Here is a 15,789-nt window from a genome sequence, read left to right as displayed (position 1 = left end):
TTCTTGTTGTATAATCACATCTGGCATAGCATTAATATTGCTAATTAAATATATTCAAGAAAAACAAACACATTCACAAAGCTGGGTTATTGTATTGTTGGTATTTCAGTGTTCCCTCTAAACATTGCTTTGGACTTTTGTGATTTTTTCAAGATACAGATTTATAGCTTTTTTGGCTTTGTTTTATTTCTTCACAGCCCATACCATGGCGCTTCCAGCAGATGGATCCCCGACGTTGGAGGGACATCCAGATAATGGTGAGGAACACGGTAAGTTGCGGTTTAAATGAAGCCGACATGGTTTCTGAAGACCACGGAGAGGAGTTGAAGTATAGTTCACCTCCGCAGTCTGTGGACTGTTCTTACCAGCTCCACTGATAGCAATATTACCAGCTCCAGTGGTAGCTCTACTAACAGCTCCAGTGAAGACGAGGTATGGGTAATGGAGACCAGGATGACTTTAGATCCCGATTTCGGGTTGTCCAGGTCCTTCAACCAAACATTAAATTAGGGGTGGCTCAGAAGCCCCAAGAAGACATGGCTCCTTGTAATTCAGTTGAATTCCCATCTGGACTTGACCAAACAGGAAGAGCCCATTTTGCGTCCAGAGAAGTCCAGACCTATTGGTACCTTGCAACATCATCAGGTAGGTTTGGAAGAGGACGCGGCTCATGTGACATCTGTGACTGGCATAACGGAAAGAGGACAAAGAACAGTGATGCGGAAGAGAGCCCCCAGCCAAGAGGACCAAGTATAGTGTCCTGTCCTTTCCGTACCAAAAGACGGAATATGACGATCCCATTGAGTTACCACCTGTCCTCAGTCCCTCAACACCGACGCACTTTGAAGATCCTATTTTGTCATCCCCCGTCCTCAGTCCCTCAACACCGACGCACTTTGAAGATCCTATTTTGTCATCCCCCGTCCTCAGTCCCTCAACACCGACGCACTTTGAAGATCCTATTTTGTCATCCCCCGTCCTCAGTCCCTCAACACCGACGCACTTTGAAGATCCCATTTTGTCACCCAGTGTTATCAGTCTCTCACCAATGTCGCCAAATGAGGATCCCATTTTGTCACCCAATGTTATCAGTCTCTCACCAATGTCGCCAAATGAGGATCCCATTTTGTCACCCAGTGTTATCAGTCTCTCACCAATGTCGCCAAATGAGGATCCCATTTTGTCACCCAGTGTTATCAGTCTCTCAACAATGTCGCCATATGAGGATCCCATTTTGTCACCAGTGTTATCAGTCTCTCAACAATGTCGCCATATAAGGATCCTATTTTGTCATCCCCCCGTCCTCAGTCCCTCAACACTGACGCACTTTTTAGATCCCATTTTGTCACCCAGTGTTTTCAGTCTCTCACCAATGTCGCCCATATAAGGATCCTATTTTGTCATCCCCCGTCCTCAGTCCCTCAACACTGATGCACTTTTTAGATCCCATTTTGTCACCCAGTGTTTTTCAGTCTCTCACCAATGTCGCCATATAAGGATCCTATTTTGTCATCCCCCCGTCCTCAGTCCCTCAACACTGATGCACTTTTAGATCCCATTTTGTCACCCAGTGTTATCAGTCTCTCACCAACGTCGCCAAATGAGGATCCCATTTTGTCACCCAGTGTTATCAGTCTCTCACCAACGTCGCCAAATGAGGATCCCATTTTGTCACCCAGTGTTATCAGTCTCTCACCAACGTCGCCAAATGAGGATCCCATTTTGTCACCCAGTGTTATCAGTCTCTCACCAATGTCGCCATATGAGGATCTATTTTGTCATCCCCCGTCCTCAGTCCTTCAACACCGACGCACTTTGAAGATCCTATTTTTGTCATCCCCCGTCCTCAGTCCCTCAACACCCTGTCCTCAGTCCCTCAACACCGACGCACATTGAAGATCCCATTTTGCCACCCAGTGTTTTCAGTCTCTCACCAATGTCGCCATATGAGGATCCTATTTTGTCATCCCCCGTACTCAGTCCCTCAACACCGACGCACTTTGAAGATCCTATTTGGTCATCCCCCGTCCTCAGTCCCTCAACACCGACGCACTTTGAAGATCCCATTTTGCCACCCAGTGTTTTCAGTCTCTCACCAATGTCGCCATATGAGGATCCTATTTTGTCATCCCCCGTACTCAGTCCCTCAACACCGACGCACTTTGAAGATCCTATTTGGTCATCCCCCGTCCTCAGTCCCTCAACACCGACGCACTTTGAAGATCCTATTTTGCCACCCAGTGTTTTCTGTCTCTCACCAATGTCGACATATGAGGATCCCATTCTGTCACCCCTCGTTTTCAGTCCTTCACCATCAATATACTTTGAAGATTCAACTTTGTCATACCCTGACTGCTTTTTCTGGATGGGGACTGAAGAGGACACAGAAGAGGAAGCAATACCTTCAACATCTAGCGGAATTACAGCAAGACAGAGTTCCAGACACGTGTTTTTTTAGACCTCACTACGTCTTGTCAAGTGACTCTGATTAGATTGGGATCTGTAAAAACTGAAGACCTATTTGGGAAGTCACATTAGGACATCATCATTTCTCTCATGTTTTTTATTAAAGCCATTGGGTTTCTAGGAAGCCTGTGGAAGCCTTCGGTAGCGCCTTGCACCGGGGCTTTTCTTTGTTCCGCTGCTAAATTTAGTATTTTAGATGTTAAGGTTTCTGGCAGGACTGAGGAAGCCTTAGGTAGCGCCTTGCACCGGGACTTTTCTTCGTCTTTGTGTTTTCCTCTCAACTCCGTCCTGTTTCAGGGTGTAATAGTGGTGCTTCCCTACACGCTGCTTTCCAATATAGTAAATTATTCTGTCCTGTTCCTCTACTAATGCAGTCTCCCAGTTTTTAATCTTTCAGGTTTTAGCTGCTCATCGCTGGATTCTTTCATCGTTGTCCATGTGGTTCCTGCCTTCTGGATCCCTTGTTTTTCACACCGCTTGTAAGTTTTTGCATTCTACCTTCACATCATGCTGGTGGCAGATCTCTGATTCTCTGATCATTCCAGGTTGGATCTCGTCAGCCAGTAAACCTCCACCTTCAACACCACCAGTCAGACAGTGGAAGATAAGAGAACCCAGTTAACAAAAAAACAGTAAAAAACCTATTTTTACCTGGCTAGCAATTTTAAATATGGATGAAATTGAGGTCAAATTTCAAAGCTGTTCTTTCTTCTGTCCATGTTCACTTTTTTTAACTCTGTTGTCTTTTCTCATTATTTCATTTCTCCGTCAACTCATGTCACTTGACTTGAGTTGACCAACAATTAAAGAAGAAGACCTGCTCCACCTGTAAATCTCCACCTTCAACACCACCAGTCAGACGGAGGAAGAGAAGAGAACCCTGTTGACGAAAAAAAGTAAGAAAACTTATTTTTACCCAGCTGACAATTTTAAATATGAATGAAATTAAGGTCAAATTTCAAAGCTGTTCTTTCTTCTGTCCATGTTCTCTTTTTTTAAACTCTGATGTCTTTTCTCTTTATTTCATTTCTCCGTCAACTCATGTACCTCAACTTGAGTTGACCAACAATTAAAGAAGACGACCTGCTCCAACTGCTGATCTACTGGTTGTAACAGATTGTGGAAAAGGTGAGGACATGATGACTTGATCGGGAATTCACTTTAATCATCTGTTATTTAGACAGAGATTAAGGAATGTGTGTATTATTATGTGATGATTCTCCAGCATCACCAGCAGCACTGGACCAATCAGGAGAGAGAAGACACAGAGGACTGAAGGGACTCAGAAAATCCTGCTGGAAATCCCAAGATGAAGTTTCCTGATGCAACAGGGGGACACCTGAGGACACAGAATAAAGAAGGACCATGTGAAGCAGGTCCTTCAATAACAAACCAAGCATGAGTTGACCAACACTTACAGCAGCAGGTTCCTTTGTCCATCTACTGGTTTGTAACAGATGATGGTGAAGGTTGAGGAGATAATGACTTGATCAGAAACTGTGGCCGACAACTGCAAACGCGCAGCAAACAGCAAAACGAGCTGCAAACAGGTGAAACTGCACGGGAAAAGCGAAACTTCATTATCTTTTTACATTTTTCGTTTCATTTCATTGAAACCACAAAAATGTTTCCACCATAACTTCCAATTGTTGAATATTTTTTTCTATCAAACTTTGAGTAGTGTGCAAGAATTACCCAAACATGCTTTGACTTTATTGATCCCAAAGGGAAATGAAATGTAGTTGTAGCTCATTAATTCAGATTCTTCAAAGAGTTATTGCAGATGACTGATTGCTGTCAGCAGGAAAGATCTTTTGTAGCTGTCTGTGTTGCAGCAAACCTGAAGAAGCCTCTGACTGATGATACTCTGTTTTCCCCATACAGACTCATGAAGAGGACGGTCAGAGTCGTCCATAGCTTTCTTGACTCTTCTGAAGAATCTTTCTTTGCGTCATCTCCAGAGGTTCCACAGTCATCACCAGAACAGAACCAGAACCAATCCAGCCTTCTTTATCAGATTGTTGAACCTTTTGAGGTTCCTGGCTCTGATGCTGCTGCACCAACAGATGATAGCAGAAGAGATGACACTCTCAGCAGCAGACTTAAAGATCTGCAGCAACTTGCTGCAAACCTTGAAGGATCTTAGCTTCCTGGAGAAGTGCAGTCTGCTCTGTCTCTTTTTGTAGACAGCTTGTCCATGTGGTTCCTGCCTTCTGTTGCGTCTCCAGTCCAGTCTGTGTTCCAGATGAACACCGAGGTATTTATATTCCTGAACCACCTCCACATCTTCTCCCATGATGGAAATAGGGTTTCCTGTTTCTCCTGAAATCAACAACCATCTCCTTTGTTTTGTTTACAGTCAAGATTAGATGATTGTTCCCTCACCAGGCCACAAAGTGGTCCACCAGATCTCTGTACTCAGCCTCTTGTCTTCCTCTGATACCCAACAAACTGCAGAGTCGTCTGAGTATTTCTGTAGATGACAGAAGTCGGACTTGTGCTGGAAGTCTGAACAGTAGAGAGTGAAAATGAATGGTGAGAGTACAGTGCCCTGTGGTGTTCCCATGTTGTTGAGCACCTGGTTAGACACACAGTCCTTCAGTCTCACTAACTGTGGTCTGTTTGTCAGGTAGTCACAGATGCAGGTGATTGTTGAGGCCTCCACCTGTGTCTTCTGGAGTTTCTAACAGAGCAGATCAGGCTGAATTGTGTTCAATGCACCTGGGAACCAAAGACCCTGATCCTCACTGTGCTGCCTGCTTTGTCCAGATGACAGCGGGTTTGTTGAAGCAGGTGTCTGATCAACTCCAACTCCACGACGATAAGCAAACTGCAGGGGTCCTGATATGTGATCGTCTGCTTACTCAAGTGGGCCACCAGGAGTCTCTCCAGGACCTTCAGGATGTGGGACGTCAGGGCAACGGGTCTACAGTCATTATGACTGATGGGTGACTTTTCTTCGGTACCGGAACCAGACAGGATGTCTTCCACAACAACGGAACCTCCTCTTGGGTCAGGCAAAGGTTGAAGAGATGCTGCAGAATCCCACAGAGGGAATCTGGGACTGACAGCATCTGGACCTGCAGCCTCGTTCCTGTTCAGTCTCTCCGGCTGCTTCTTCACCTGACTTCTAGATACAGAAAAGTTGGAGGTGGAGGCAAAGGGAGCAGCAGCGTCTCCTGATGTGGTTAAAGACAAACTTGTGGAAGCAGAAGAGTCCATGACTGAGGTGGAAGATGGAACATCTGAGGTTTGACAGGAAAGCTGTGGGTCAGAGGAGGATGAGAAATCTGTTTGGCTGCAGACAGGAGAGGAAGATGATGAGCTTGTTCCTGGACTGAACCTGTTGAAGAATGTGTTCAGCTCATTTCCTCTGTCCAGAAACTAATATTGTTAAAAAAAAAAGTCATGGTAGCATGTTTTTATGTAATAATGTGTATGTAATGTTTGGAATGAAGAAGATATGCTGCATAATCTGATGGAATTACAAAAGATCATTGTGGCTCCTGCTCAGTGCAAAAACACACATTTTGTTGGTTTCTGAAGAGTAAAAATTGAACAAATGTGTACATTTAAAGATTAAATTTATATTTCACAGTCATCACAATGCTAAAGAAAAGTCTCACAACAGGGTGAAAATCATGGTGTTTATTTACAAGACAGGAAGCAGGAGGAAGATATTAAAGAATGTCAAATATTTTGCAGTGTCAGGTTATTTCTATGTATTATGATGTAATATAATACATGTATTTTTGGACTTATTGTATTCTGTTTCATTTTGTGTGTAACTTTCACTTGATTTGTGAAAGCATGAGGAAGATATTAAATTTTTTGTATATATTTCGCAGTGTCATGTTATTTTTATTAATTATGATGTCATGGTGTATTTTGGAGGTTTTTGTATTCTGTTTAGTCTTTTGTGTAACTTTCACTTGATTTATGAAAGCATGGAAAGTTATTAAGCTGATCATAGAGTGAAATAACATTAAGTTGTAAGAAATTTCAATAAAAGCTTTTTTTGCCGTCACTGCTTTGGTTTTATTCAGATATCAGGTTGGATCATTTGAGATAATAAATCTGCTTTAGAGCAGAAGGACAATCATTTGATTTCCTTTTTTTATTCTATTTAGACTCGTTGGCATGAAGCCTGGTACAAACAAGTTATCTGAGGTCAAGTCATATACAGTAAAAACAAACAAAAGAAAACATTAAAGTTTGATCATCGTTTATGGTTTAAAAACATTAAAGTTTGATCAACATTTATGGTTTAAAATTAGCCTCAAATTCAGAATCTCTTCTCACATTCATTCTGTTCCCACTGAGTCTAAAGAAACAGATCAAGCTGATCTAAGCTGGGAGGAACTAACAGGACATGGAGAGCTGCATGAAAAAGAGATAAAGGACAAAACACATGGGAAATATGGGTGTTGCATTATTACCAAACTTCTATCACTGCTGGATCGAAGAATTATGGAATTGTATGTATTTACATCTAATCAAAACCTGCATGAGCTGGCAGGGGCGCAACTACATACTTTCTGAGGCTTTTTGTTAGCATGTTTTCTATCATTCTTATAGCTCGATAGGAAGCCTGATCCAAACTGGCAACCCACATTAATAAAATGGTGAAATAATATTGACCACAAAACACTGTATTTATAAAAGATATCAACATTTTCCTACACAATCCTAACAAACGTTTTTAATGTTCTCTTCACAATGTTTATTTATTTACTATTAATCTATTTGTATGATTTGTTCTTTAAATTGCCATCTATATTATTTTTCGGTCTCAGAAAATGACTGAGGGATGAAGAGTCTGCTGTCTGGTTCTTTAGGTTCTGACGGGTCTGCGGTTCCTCTCCTGATCCATTCTGTCTGATATCAAACAACCCACTGAATATCGCCGACACAGTTTTTTAATGCCCCTGTTAAACTTCACTGTAATTGTTTAGCCTGGAATGTGTGTCTTCCCACTCATAAGTAAAATAATAATAATAAATATAGGGCATAATAAAATATTATGTAATACACAAACCGTTCATTCAGTGGAGATATACAAATTCGATTTAGTCCTAAAGGATCAAAAATTGTCCAGGTATTTTCCACATTAACATTTTGTTTTCACTTTTTTTTTTACCCAAAGAGTTTTTACAAATATATTCTTTAATAAATGTAGCCACACTTTTTATTAGTTGTTTCTGCTACTAAATGTTTCTTAAAAATCAGGATGTTCTTCGTTTTCCAAAGAGCGTCTTTCAGTTAACAATTATCCACCACAAAAAATCATTCCTCCCCCAATTTTCCTTCAACAACACATAGGCTATTATTATATATGAAATAATAACCTGTAACCGTGGTAACAATAATATCCACACCCGTTGAGCAAAGGAACATCCCCAAACAAATGTCTGACCGTCTCATCATCTCCACATTTTGGTCTGGAAGATTAAGGACTTCTAGTGTCGTTTCTCTTGTATAGAAAAGCTCATGTAGGTAAACATTCATTTACTGTTTGCCAAGCTAAATCAATGGATGTTATAGTCAATCTATAATCAATGGATGCTATTGTCAATCTATAGTCAATCTATAATCAATGGATGCTATAGTCAATCTATAATCAATGGATGCTATAGTCAATCTATAGTCAAGCTATAATCAATGGATGCCATAGTCAATCTATAATCAATGGATGCTATAGTCAATCTATAATCAATGGATGCTATAGTCAATCTATAATCAATGGATGCTATAGTCAATCTATAATCAATGGATGCTATAGTCAAGCTATAGTCAAGCTATAATCAACCGACCCACGTGACCACAAGTCTCACAAGCAAAGCCTCGCGGCGCGTTGTTTCTATGTAAACATGACTGATTAGTGCATCATTTCTACCGGATTTTCACAATATATCAGCTACTACAATGGACAGAGGAACTAACAAGTTCATGTCATCATCTGGGAGGAGGTTACTGGTTTCTCAGTCACAAGCTGGTTGCAAACCTGAGGCCAGCAGGTGTCAGTCAGTTATGGTAGATCTGACATTTGGTTTGATGACGTCAATATGAGAAGCTACAGACTGACAGGAGGAACCAAAGAGCTCTGTAAAGGTAAAGGCAAATCTTCTGAAGTTGGGATATAATTAATTTAATTTCACATAATTACCGCGGTAGAAGCCATTTGTTTGTTAAAATTTTATGAAATATATTTGTTCCATTTGGTGTTTGTTGTGAATGACGTAAACTCACAAACGAACGAGGTAATTAGTCCACGTTTAGAAACTACAGCGGCTGTAATGCGCCACAGCAAAGATAAACAAAGGTAAAATAACCTGAACAGGTGATCAACTCAAAACCACTCCTACGTTTTTACTCTCTCTCTCTCTTTGTAGTTTAAGCACACTTGTTACCATAGCAACCGCCTGCGCCCTGCAAGACGAGCAAAGATTACGTTAAAAACATAACATTCAGTCCGTTACGATATCAAGTTTCCAGGCTTGATATTTATTTCTCAATTATTAATCAGCGCTTCCCTGAACACAGCGATGGTTGATTGACTAGCTGTACTTGGTGCTAACGCTAACACTAGTAGTTAGTGTTAGAATAAATCTTTAGTGTATGTCAGATACAGACACATTGCATATTGATCTGTTTAGCTAAGATCAATATGCTTACTGCTACACAGTAAGACTGTGTAGCAGACAGGCTTCAAGGTGTAGAAGTTGTATCAGTTCTGCCATTATGCTGTACTTAGCTAACGGGAAGCTAAGTGTGTTTGTGAGACGGCCACGCACGTGACCAGGTAGAATGGGCATCAGCCAATGAAAAGCGGCCCCTGAGGTAAGGTCCATACTCCCATCCTCACTTCCGACGTCTGTCATGGCACCTCGAATGATTAAGTGACACAGTTGCAAAGGGTCAATTTTTTGGGTCATGTGGAACTGATCTGAGCGTTTCCATAGAAACGAGCAGAATCGAGACATTGCCTCAGAACTACTGTGACCTCATTGTAGCTATGACCTCATCTGTGATGTGGTCAAACGATCAAAGAACTTCTGAGGTTATGAGGGCTTGTATTTCAAATCATCAGTTCATATTCAGTCAGCTCTTCGAACTTCAACACTGTTTCTACCAAAGCTTTTCATCATGAACAGGATTTTAGTTGGCGTGTTTTTTCCCCTGGGTTTTGGACTTGGATATTTGGTTAGCACCAAATGCAGAAGGTTTTTGACAAAATCTTTCCTGGTAGCGATTCGGACGAAAGTGTCTCTAAGGACGAGAGCACCGAGTCTGTATACGATGATTTCGATTCATTCCTTTTTGAACCTTCCTCCACTGTGGAGGTTCCTTGCGAGCCTTCCTCGCCACAGAAGGAAGCTTCTCTGGCTGGAGAAGCTTCCTTCTCCCAGAATGATGATCTTGATGCCATCCTTTTTGAAACTTCCCCGGCTGGGGAAGTTTTAGAGGAGCCTTCCATGCCACAGAAGCAAGCTTCCCCGGCTGGGGAAGCTTGCTTCTCCCAGAATGATCATTTCGATGCGTTCCTTTTTGAAACTTCCCCGGCTGGGGAAGTTTTAGAGGAGCCTTCCTCACCAGAGATCCAAGCTTCCCCGGCTGGAGAAGCTTGCTTCTCTGAGCACGATGATTTTTGTGCTTTTCCTTTTGGTCCTTCACCGGCTGGTAAGGACCCAGAAGTTGAATCCGAAGGCTCAACTTTTGCTCGGACGAAGACGGCACAAGAAGACTGGACCCATAAAGAGAGCGCTGTCCGGACTACTGAGATAGGGAACGATTTCTCCAATCTTCCCTCAGAGAAAGCATTAGTTGAGTCTGCAAATTCAAATGCTGTTTTGTCAAACGCAGCAATATATTGGTGCCACGCGGCAGTTGATACCTGGATCCATGAAGCTATCCAGGAAACTGTCCGAGGGAAGGATTCCTCCAATCTTCCCTCGGAAAAAGAAACAATTGAGCCTGAGAATTCAAGTGCTGGTTTGACAAACGCAGCAATAGAAGATTGGTGCCAGGCGGCAGTTGGTTCCTGGATCCAACAAGCTATCCAGGAAACTGTCCGAGGGAAGGATTCCTCCAATCTTCCCTCGGAAAAAGAAACAATTGAGTCTGAGAACTCAAGTTTGGCTTTGACCAAGGCAGCACAAGCCGATGGGACACAGGCCCCCACTGATAGCTGGATCCAGGTACCGAGTGCTGCCCAGACCACTGACATAGGGAAGGATTCCTCCTATCTTCCCTCAGGGGAGACAGTCGTGTCTGGAAAGTCAAGTTTAACTTTGACGAGTGAACAACTAGAAGAAGAGAGCACTTTCCAGACCATAATGGTACAACTTCTGTTACTGTTGTTTTTTGTTTTGAGTTTCTTGTGCTTTTTATTTTTATTACGGTTTTGCTTTTACTTTAGTGTTTTTTTCTGGGGTTTATTGTTTCTGTACACTGTTTATAAACTTGCTTCTTTTTTCAGTTCGGTTTCAGAAATATTTTAATGAGAATGACTACAATTGGTATTTTTTTAAATTGTTACCCCGCTATAAAAATCCCAGTTTTAGAACATCCTATGTGTTGATGAACTGGACTAAATTGTTCAAAATGGGTAAAACAGCAGTAAGTGTGAACCAAAAGATGAACTGCAGTGTAAAGATTGGAAGGTTATTGAAAGGCAGAACCCTGTGAAAATAAAACCTTCTGAACAAATGGATAGTAAATTATGGGTTAATATGAGTAAATCATTTATATAGAATTGGGAACTGGAACATTAGATGAGTATGTGAATTATTTCCCTCCATGCTGAGAAGGTAGTAAACATTAAAAAAAAGCTTCAGCAGGAATATTTTATAAAAAGGAGGTTTTAGAGGGAGAAGAGGAAATCTAAGATCAAATAATTCAGGGTGTTGTGGAAAAGAAGGACATTTGGCCAGAAACTGTCCTGAGAAACAAAACGCCTGAGTATAATTAGAATCAGCTCTGAGTGAACCAGAGTCTGATAATGAGACATCGCATCCCAAATTAGATGAAGTGAATGAAATGGAAATTGATCAAACAAAGGAAGTTTTGCTAAATTTACACGATTTGCTATCAATGGTTAACATTAAGCCTGAAATAACTATTGGTTATTGGGGAAAAAGATCTTTTTGTGTGACACTGGTGCATGAGGAGCTACTTGTAGAGAATCAACACTAAACTGTAATAAGACACGATTAAAAGCAACTACAGAAAGAAGAGAGTGTTGCAAATGAAAATAAGCAGGAGGAAGCAACAAGTATGTTTATTTAGACTAGAGAACAATGAAGCACCAGGGAGGAGTTGCAACTCCTGCTCACAGCAGCTTGCAGCAGCTCAGCAGGGGAGAACAGGCAGAAGCTGCAGCGGTGCTGCAACTCCGACCCCCACCAGGTCCAACTGACCACCATATGAAGCCCCCTGGCAAAACACTAGTGCATGATAACAAAGTTACAACTTTAGAAGTAAAGCAACAGAAGACTCCCACATTTTAAAATGAGATGAAACTAAAACATATCTCATGATACAAGAGCCAAATGCTAATGAAGCAGCAGAAGAATTAGGAGTTTCTCTTGAAATCCTTATCAGCTCTTTTTCCTGCCCCTGCAAGAGGTGAGAGGAGGTTCATGAAGGGGGTAGTGGGTTTGTTTTGTGGTCCATCTGACAATAGAGATAACTCAGGCTAGTGGAGTAACCTTAAACATAAACTGTGAAATCTAAAATCACAAAGGATCCAATGAACCTTTTTCCTAAGGAACATAGAAATAGGCTTTTTAACCCTTTGGGTTTTGCTTGGAAACAGGTTATAGGAAGTTGTAGAGAAGTTATTATCATCGCATAACGCAGGATTTTGATGTAGTTTTAGTTTCCTAAATTCAGGAAACAATTTCCTCCATAGAGTGGGTTGTTTAAGTAAGCAAATGATTTATGAGTAATGAAATAATATGGGAAGTTTGAAATGATATATATTTAATTTATATTTAAATATAAATTTATAAATCATTACATTTATAAATGTATATTTAAATGAGAGGATTTGAGATTTTGGTTTAATTTCAGGATGGTCATTTTTAACTAAGCAAGAAGAGATAACTGTGGCCATCTAGTGGTGTTTTACCTTGATAAATTTGACCATATTTACAGGTAAAACAGTAACAAAACGCCCCTTTGCTAATAGATCTTCTATAAGCAAAACAACTGCCAGCTAACCCAGCAGTTTGTTAGTGTGTAGCTCACACAATAGGTACCAATGAGGTCTCTACTGGAAATAGGTTTACTGATCAAATAACAAAAAGCAGCAGCAGAAATAAAAGTGTTAAATATAGAGGAACAAACTATTATGCACAAAAAGATACCTAGAGATATGCAATAGTGAAGCCCTGAAGTAGAAAAATGATTGTGGATAAATAAAAGGGCAGCTTTGAATACTGGTAGAATGTTTCAGGTAAAATAATAAACCTGTTTCATCGAAATCTCTATTTATAGTAGTAGAAATTGTGATACATTAGCATGTAATGCATCATCAGGGGGGATAATACATTACGGTTTGACCTTTTATATTACTTAATTAGATTACTGAAACTTATATTACTTAAAACAAAGAGAAAATTTGAAGAACATGTCTGATCTGTGCTAAACATAACCCACAGGGAAACAGGGAAACTTAAGACCAAGAAGAAGAAGAAAGTTTCCAGAACCTAAAAATCCTTTTCAAATGATTCATATGGATTTCATAGAACTAAATCAAAGTGAAGGGAAAAATATTGTCTGGTTATAATAGATGCCTGCTCTAAATGGATAGAGTTGTTCTCCACTAAAAGATGCTCTGGTGGCTAAATCATTTGCAAAGAGATAATTCCCAGATATGGAAAACCTGAATGAATTTATAATGATAATGGGATACATTTGTTAACCAACTTGTAAAAAACAACAACATAGGATGGATTTAAAACATCATTGTGCCGACCACCCTCAGAGTGCTGCATTAGTGGAGAGAAACATGAGGTTCACAAAACAATAAAATGACACCCAAGTGGGTCCGAGATGCGGGATTATAAAGATTTTTCTAATCTAGATTTTTGATTTAGCTTTTACATAATGTAGCTTTTAACTACCTAATTTTTTAGCTACCCATACTCATACATAGGTAGAAGAAAAACAGCTTATTGAACTTTTTACAACATGTTACCTTAGCCTCTACACCAATTTTTGTCAATGTTTTAAAGATTTTATAAATCACGCAAAGCTTCATGGGAGCTTGAAATAAGGTGGATAAACCATTTCTGCTTTGAGTGAATAATTTCCAGGATTCAGGATGAGATGAAACGAGGTTTATCTGTACAGAATATAATATGTACTGGTCAGGACTCAGGTTCGTCACCTGAGTCGTGCGGGTACAACACCTTACCAGGAATAGCATTTTATGATTACATCAAGCTAGCGGAACCAGAGCGCTAAACTCAGGGAACCCACCTCGCGCACGACTCTTATGAACAGGGAAGGAGACGTCTGCGTTCACTACAGTTATTACGGCCAGCCACCAGGAGGGGGTGCTGTTTCACCCATTACGCATGAGCCCAAATTAGAAGTAACAAGTGGAATTCTGTACAATATTAACTCTGTTGCACAAGCAAAGGAGAGACTTTAGGGCTATTTTTTTTCATAAAAAGCAATGCAATAATAATAAAATCAAGAAAATGGTGGACAATCCTGACCATGAGAAACAGAGTGTATTCAATTGGAGAGGTCTAAAAATTTGCTGTAATACAGACTATTAAAGACATTTTTCCTGCCTACAGTCATCACCATCTACAGTAACTCTTTAATTAAATGAGGTACGACAACATTTAATTACGCCTTTTCATCAGTGAATTATCTTTGAATTGAATAAATACTTCAAACCTGCCAGGCCATTACAATAACATGCTGCTCACACAATGATACCCAGGAAATAATTCCAGTAATGCATGATATAATGTCTGTCTCCACTGCCATAAAAACTATTTACTCCAGTCATAGCCTACATAAAAAATATGACCACCAACAGGTGAGATGCTTAGGACTGACTACCTCATCATTATGGTACCTGTTGGCTTGTGGGAAATAATTTAGGCAGCAGGACTTCACTGTTGATGTGTTAGAAGAAGAAGAATGGTGAATCGTGAGGATCTGATTGAGTTTATCAAGAAACAAATTGGGACAGTTCTTGACGGCACAGATCTAATCAACTCACAAGCTAACAGTAGCTCAGAGATGACATTAATAAGCCTGTTAATGTATGTTTCAAAGTAATGCCTGTCTAATTAATTCTAAAAAGTGCGCCCATTTTTGTGGTTTACTTTACTTTTGATTATTTATTGATTTTACAGCTGCTTTTTAGCCTTTTAATCCAGTTTCACTCGTTGGTGAGGTAGACATGAAGCGTCAGTTTGCCTAACATGTAGCTTATGCCGCCATCTGCTGGTGTCTGTGCATTATTACAGATGAGATCCATATTATGAAAATCAAATGCTTTGCTAAGCGGGTATACTGTAGACAGGCACTTGACGAACTTAAGTGCCTGAAAATATTGAATGAAAATGTCAGCAATAAGACAATACATTTCTGGAGTCTCCATTGGAATCTACTGGTGATATTTTAACTGGTGATATTTGATTGGGTGTGTCATTTAATAGCAACACCTGAGTCAAGGATTTTTTTTGATGACACTTTTGAATACTTTTGTTGTGGTAAAAATCCTATTATAGGATTTTTACCACAACAAAAGTATGTTAAGGTGTCATGATCATTGGGCGCTTGTGTTTTGTGCTTTCTGTTCCAATTTCCTTCTGACTCGTGATTGTTCTTCAGTAGCTGTGTTTCCATTTGACAGTAAAACAGAAATTCTGAAAATAAATGTGGTTAGTGGATACACACGTCCATTTCTAAAAAAAAAAAAAAAAGAAAAGAAAACAGGTTTTTCGATAATTACTTTTTGCGCTATGGTGGCTTTTCAATTACCAAAATTGGTGTATTTCACAAAACTGCAACGGAACCACTCTCTTTTTGCATCACGCGAATCACATGATCAACAGCCGGATGTCACTAATGGCGGAAAAGACGAAGAAGACGACAGGAAGTGTCTCGAGTAATTGTGCCACTCGTGGCACAACGACATTTCTTATTTAGTAGAAACAGCAACTGCGAAATTGTGTGTTTTCAACATTAGTGGAATACTGACCTTTTTTTTTTTTTGCAAAGATTTCTTATGGAAGCCCAGTTAAGGCTCCCCTCATTTGCATCCTGAGATCACCCTCAGTTATTCTGCTT

At 40.2% G+C, this 15,789-nt stretch overlaps 1 protein-coding gene and 1 long non-coding RNA gene across 2 annotated transcripts in view; both read left to right on the top strand.

Annotated features, from left to right (window-relative positions):
• Positions 1 to 15,789, top strand: part of LOC116716107 (OX-2 membrane glycoprotein-like) — a 32,566-nt gene that overhangs the window by 173 nt on the left and 16,604 nt on the right. Inside the window, exons 2-3 of the mRNA XM_032556912.1 lie at positions 5,124 to 5,135; positions 15,768 to 15,777. Coding sequence (XP_032412803.1) covers positions 5,124 to 5,135; positions 15,768 to 15,777 — 22 coding nt within the window. The remainder of the gene's footprint in view (positions 1 to 5,123; positions 5,136 to 15,767; positions 15,778 to 15,789) is intronic.
• Positions 3,799 to 4,688, top strand: LOC116716108 (uncharacterized). The gene is made up of 3 exons (XR_004338389.1): positions 3,799 to 3,842; positions 3,924 to 4,016; positions 4,351 to 4,688. It is a non-coding gene; the product is annotated as an uncharacterized LOC116716108 (long non-coding RNA).

The sequence above is a fragment of the Xiphophorus hellerii genome, chromosome 24, assembly GCF_003331165.1.
Source record: "Xiphophorus hellerii strain 12219 chromosome 24, Xiphophorus_hellerii-4.1, whole genome shotgun sequence".
Taxonomy (NCBI): Eukaryota; Metazoa; Chordata; class Actinopteri; order Cyprinodontiformes; family Poeciliidae; genus Xiphophorus; species Xiphophorus hellerii.
The sequence above is the reverse complement of the archived record's forward strand: the minus strand, read 5'-3'. Positions and strand labels throughout refer to the sequence as shown.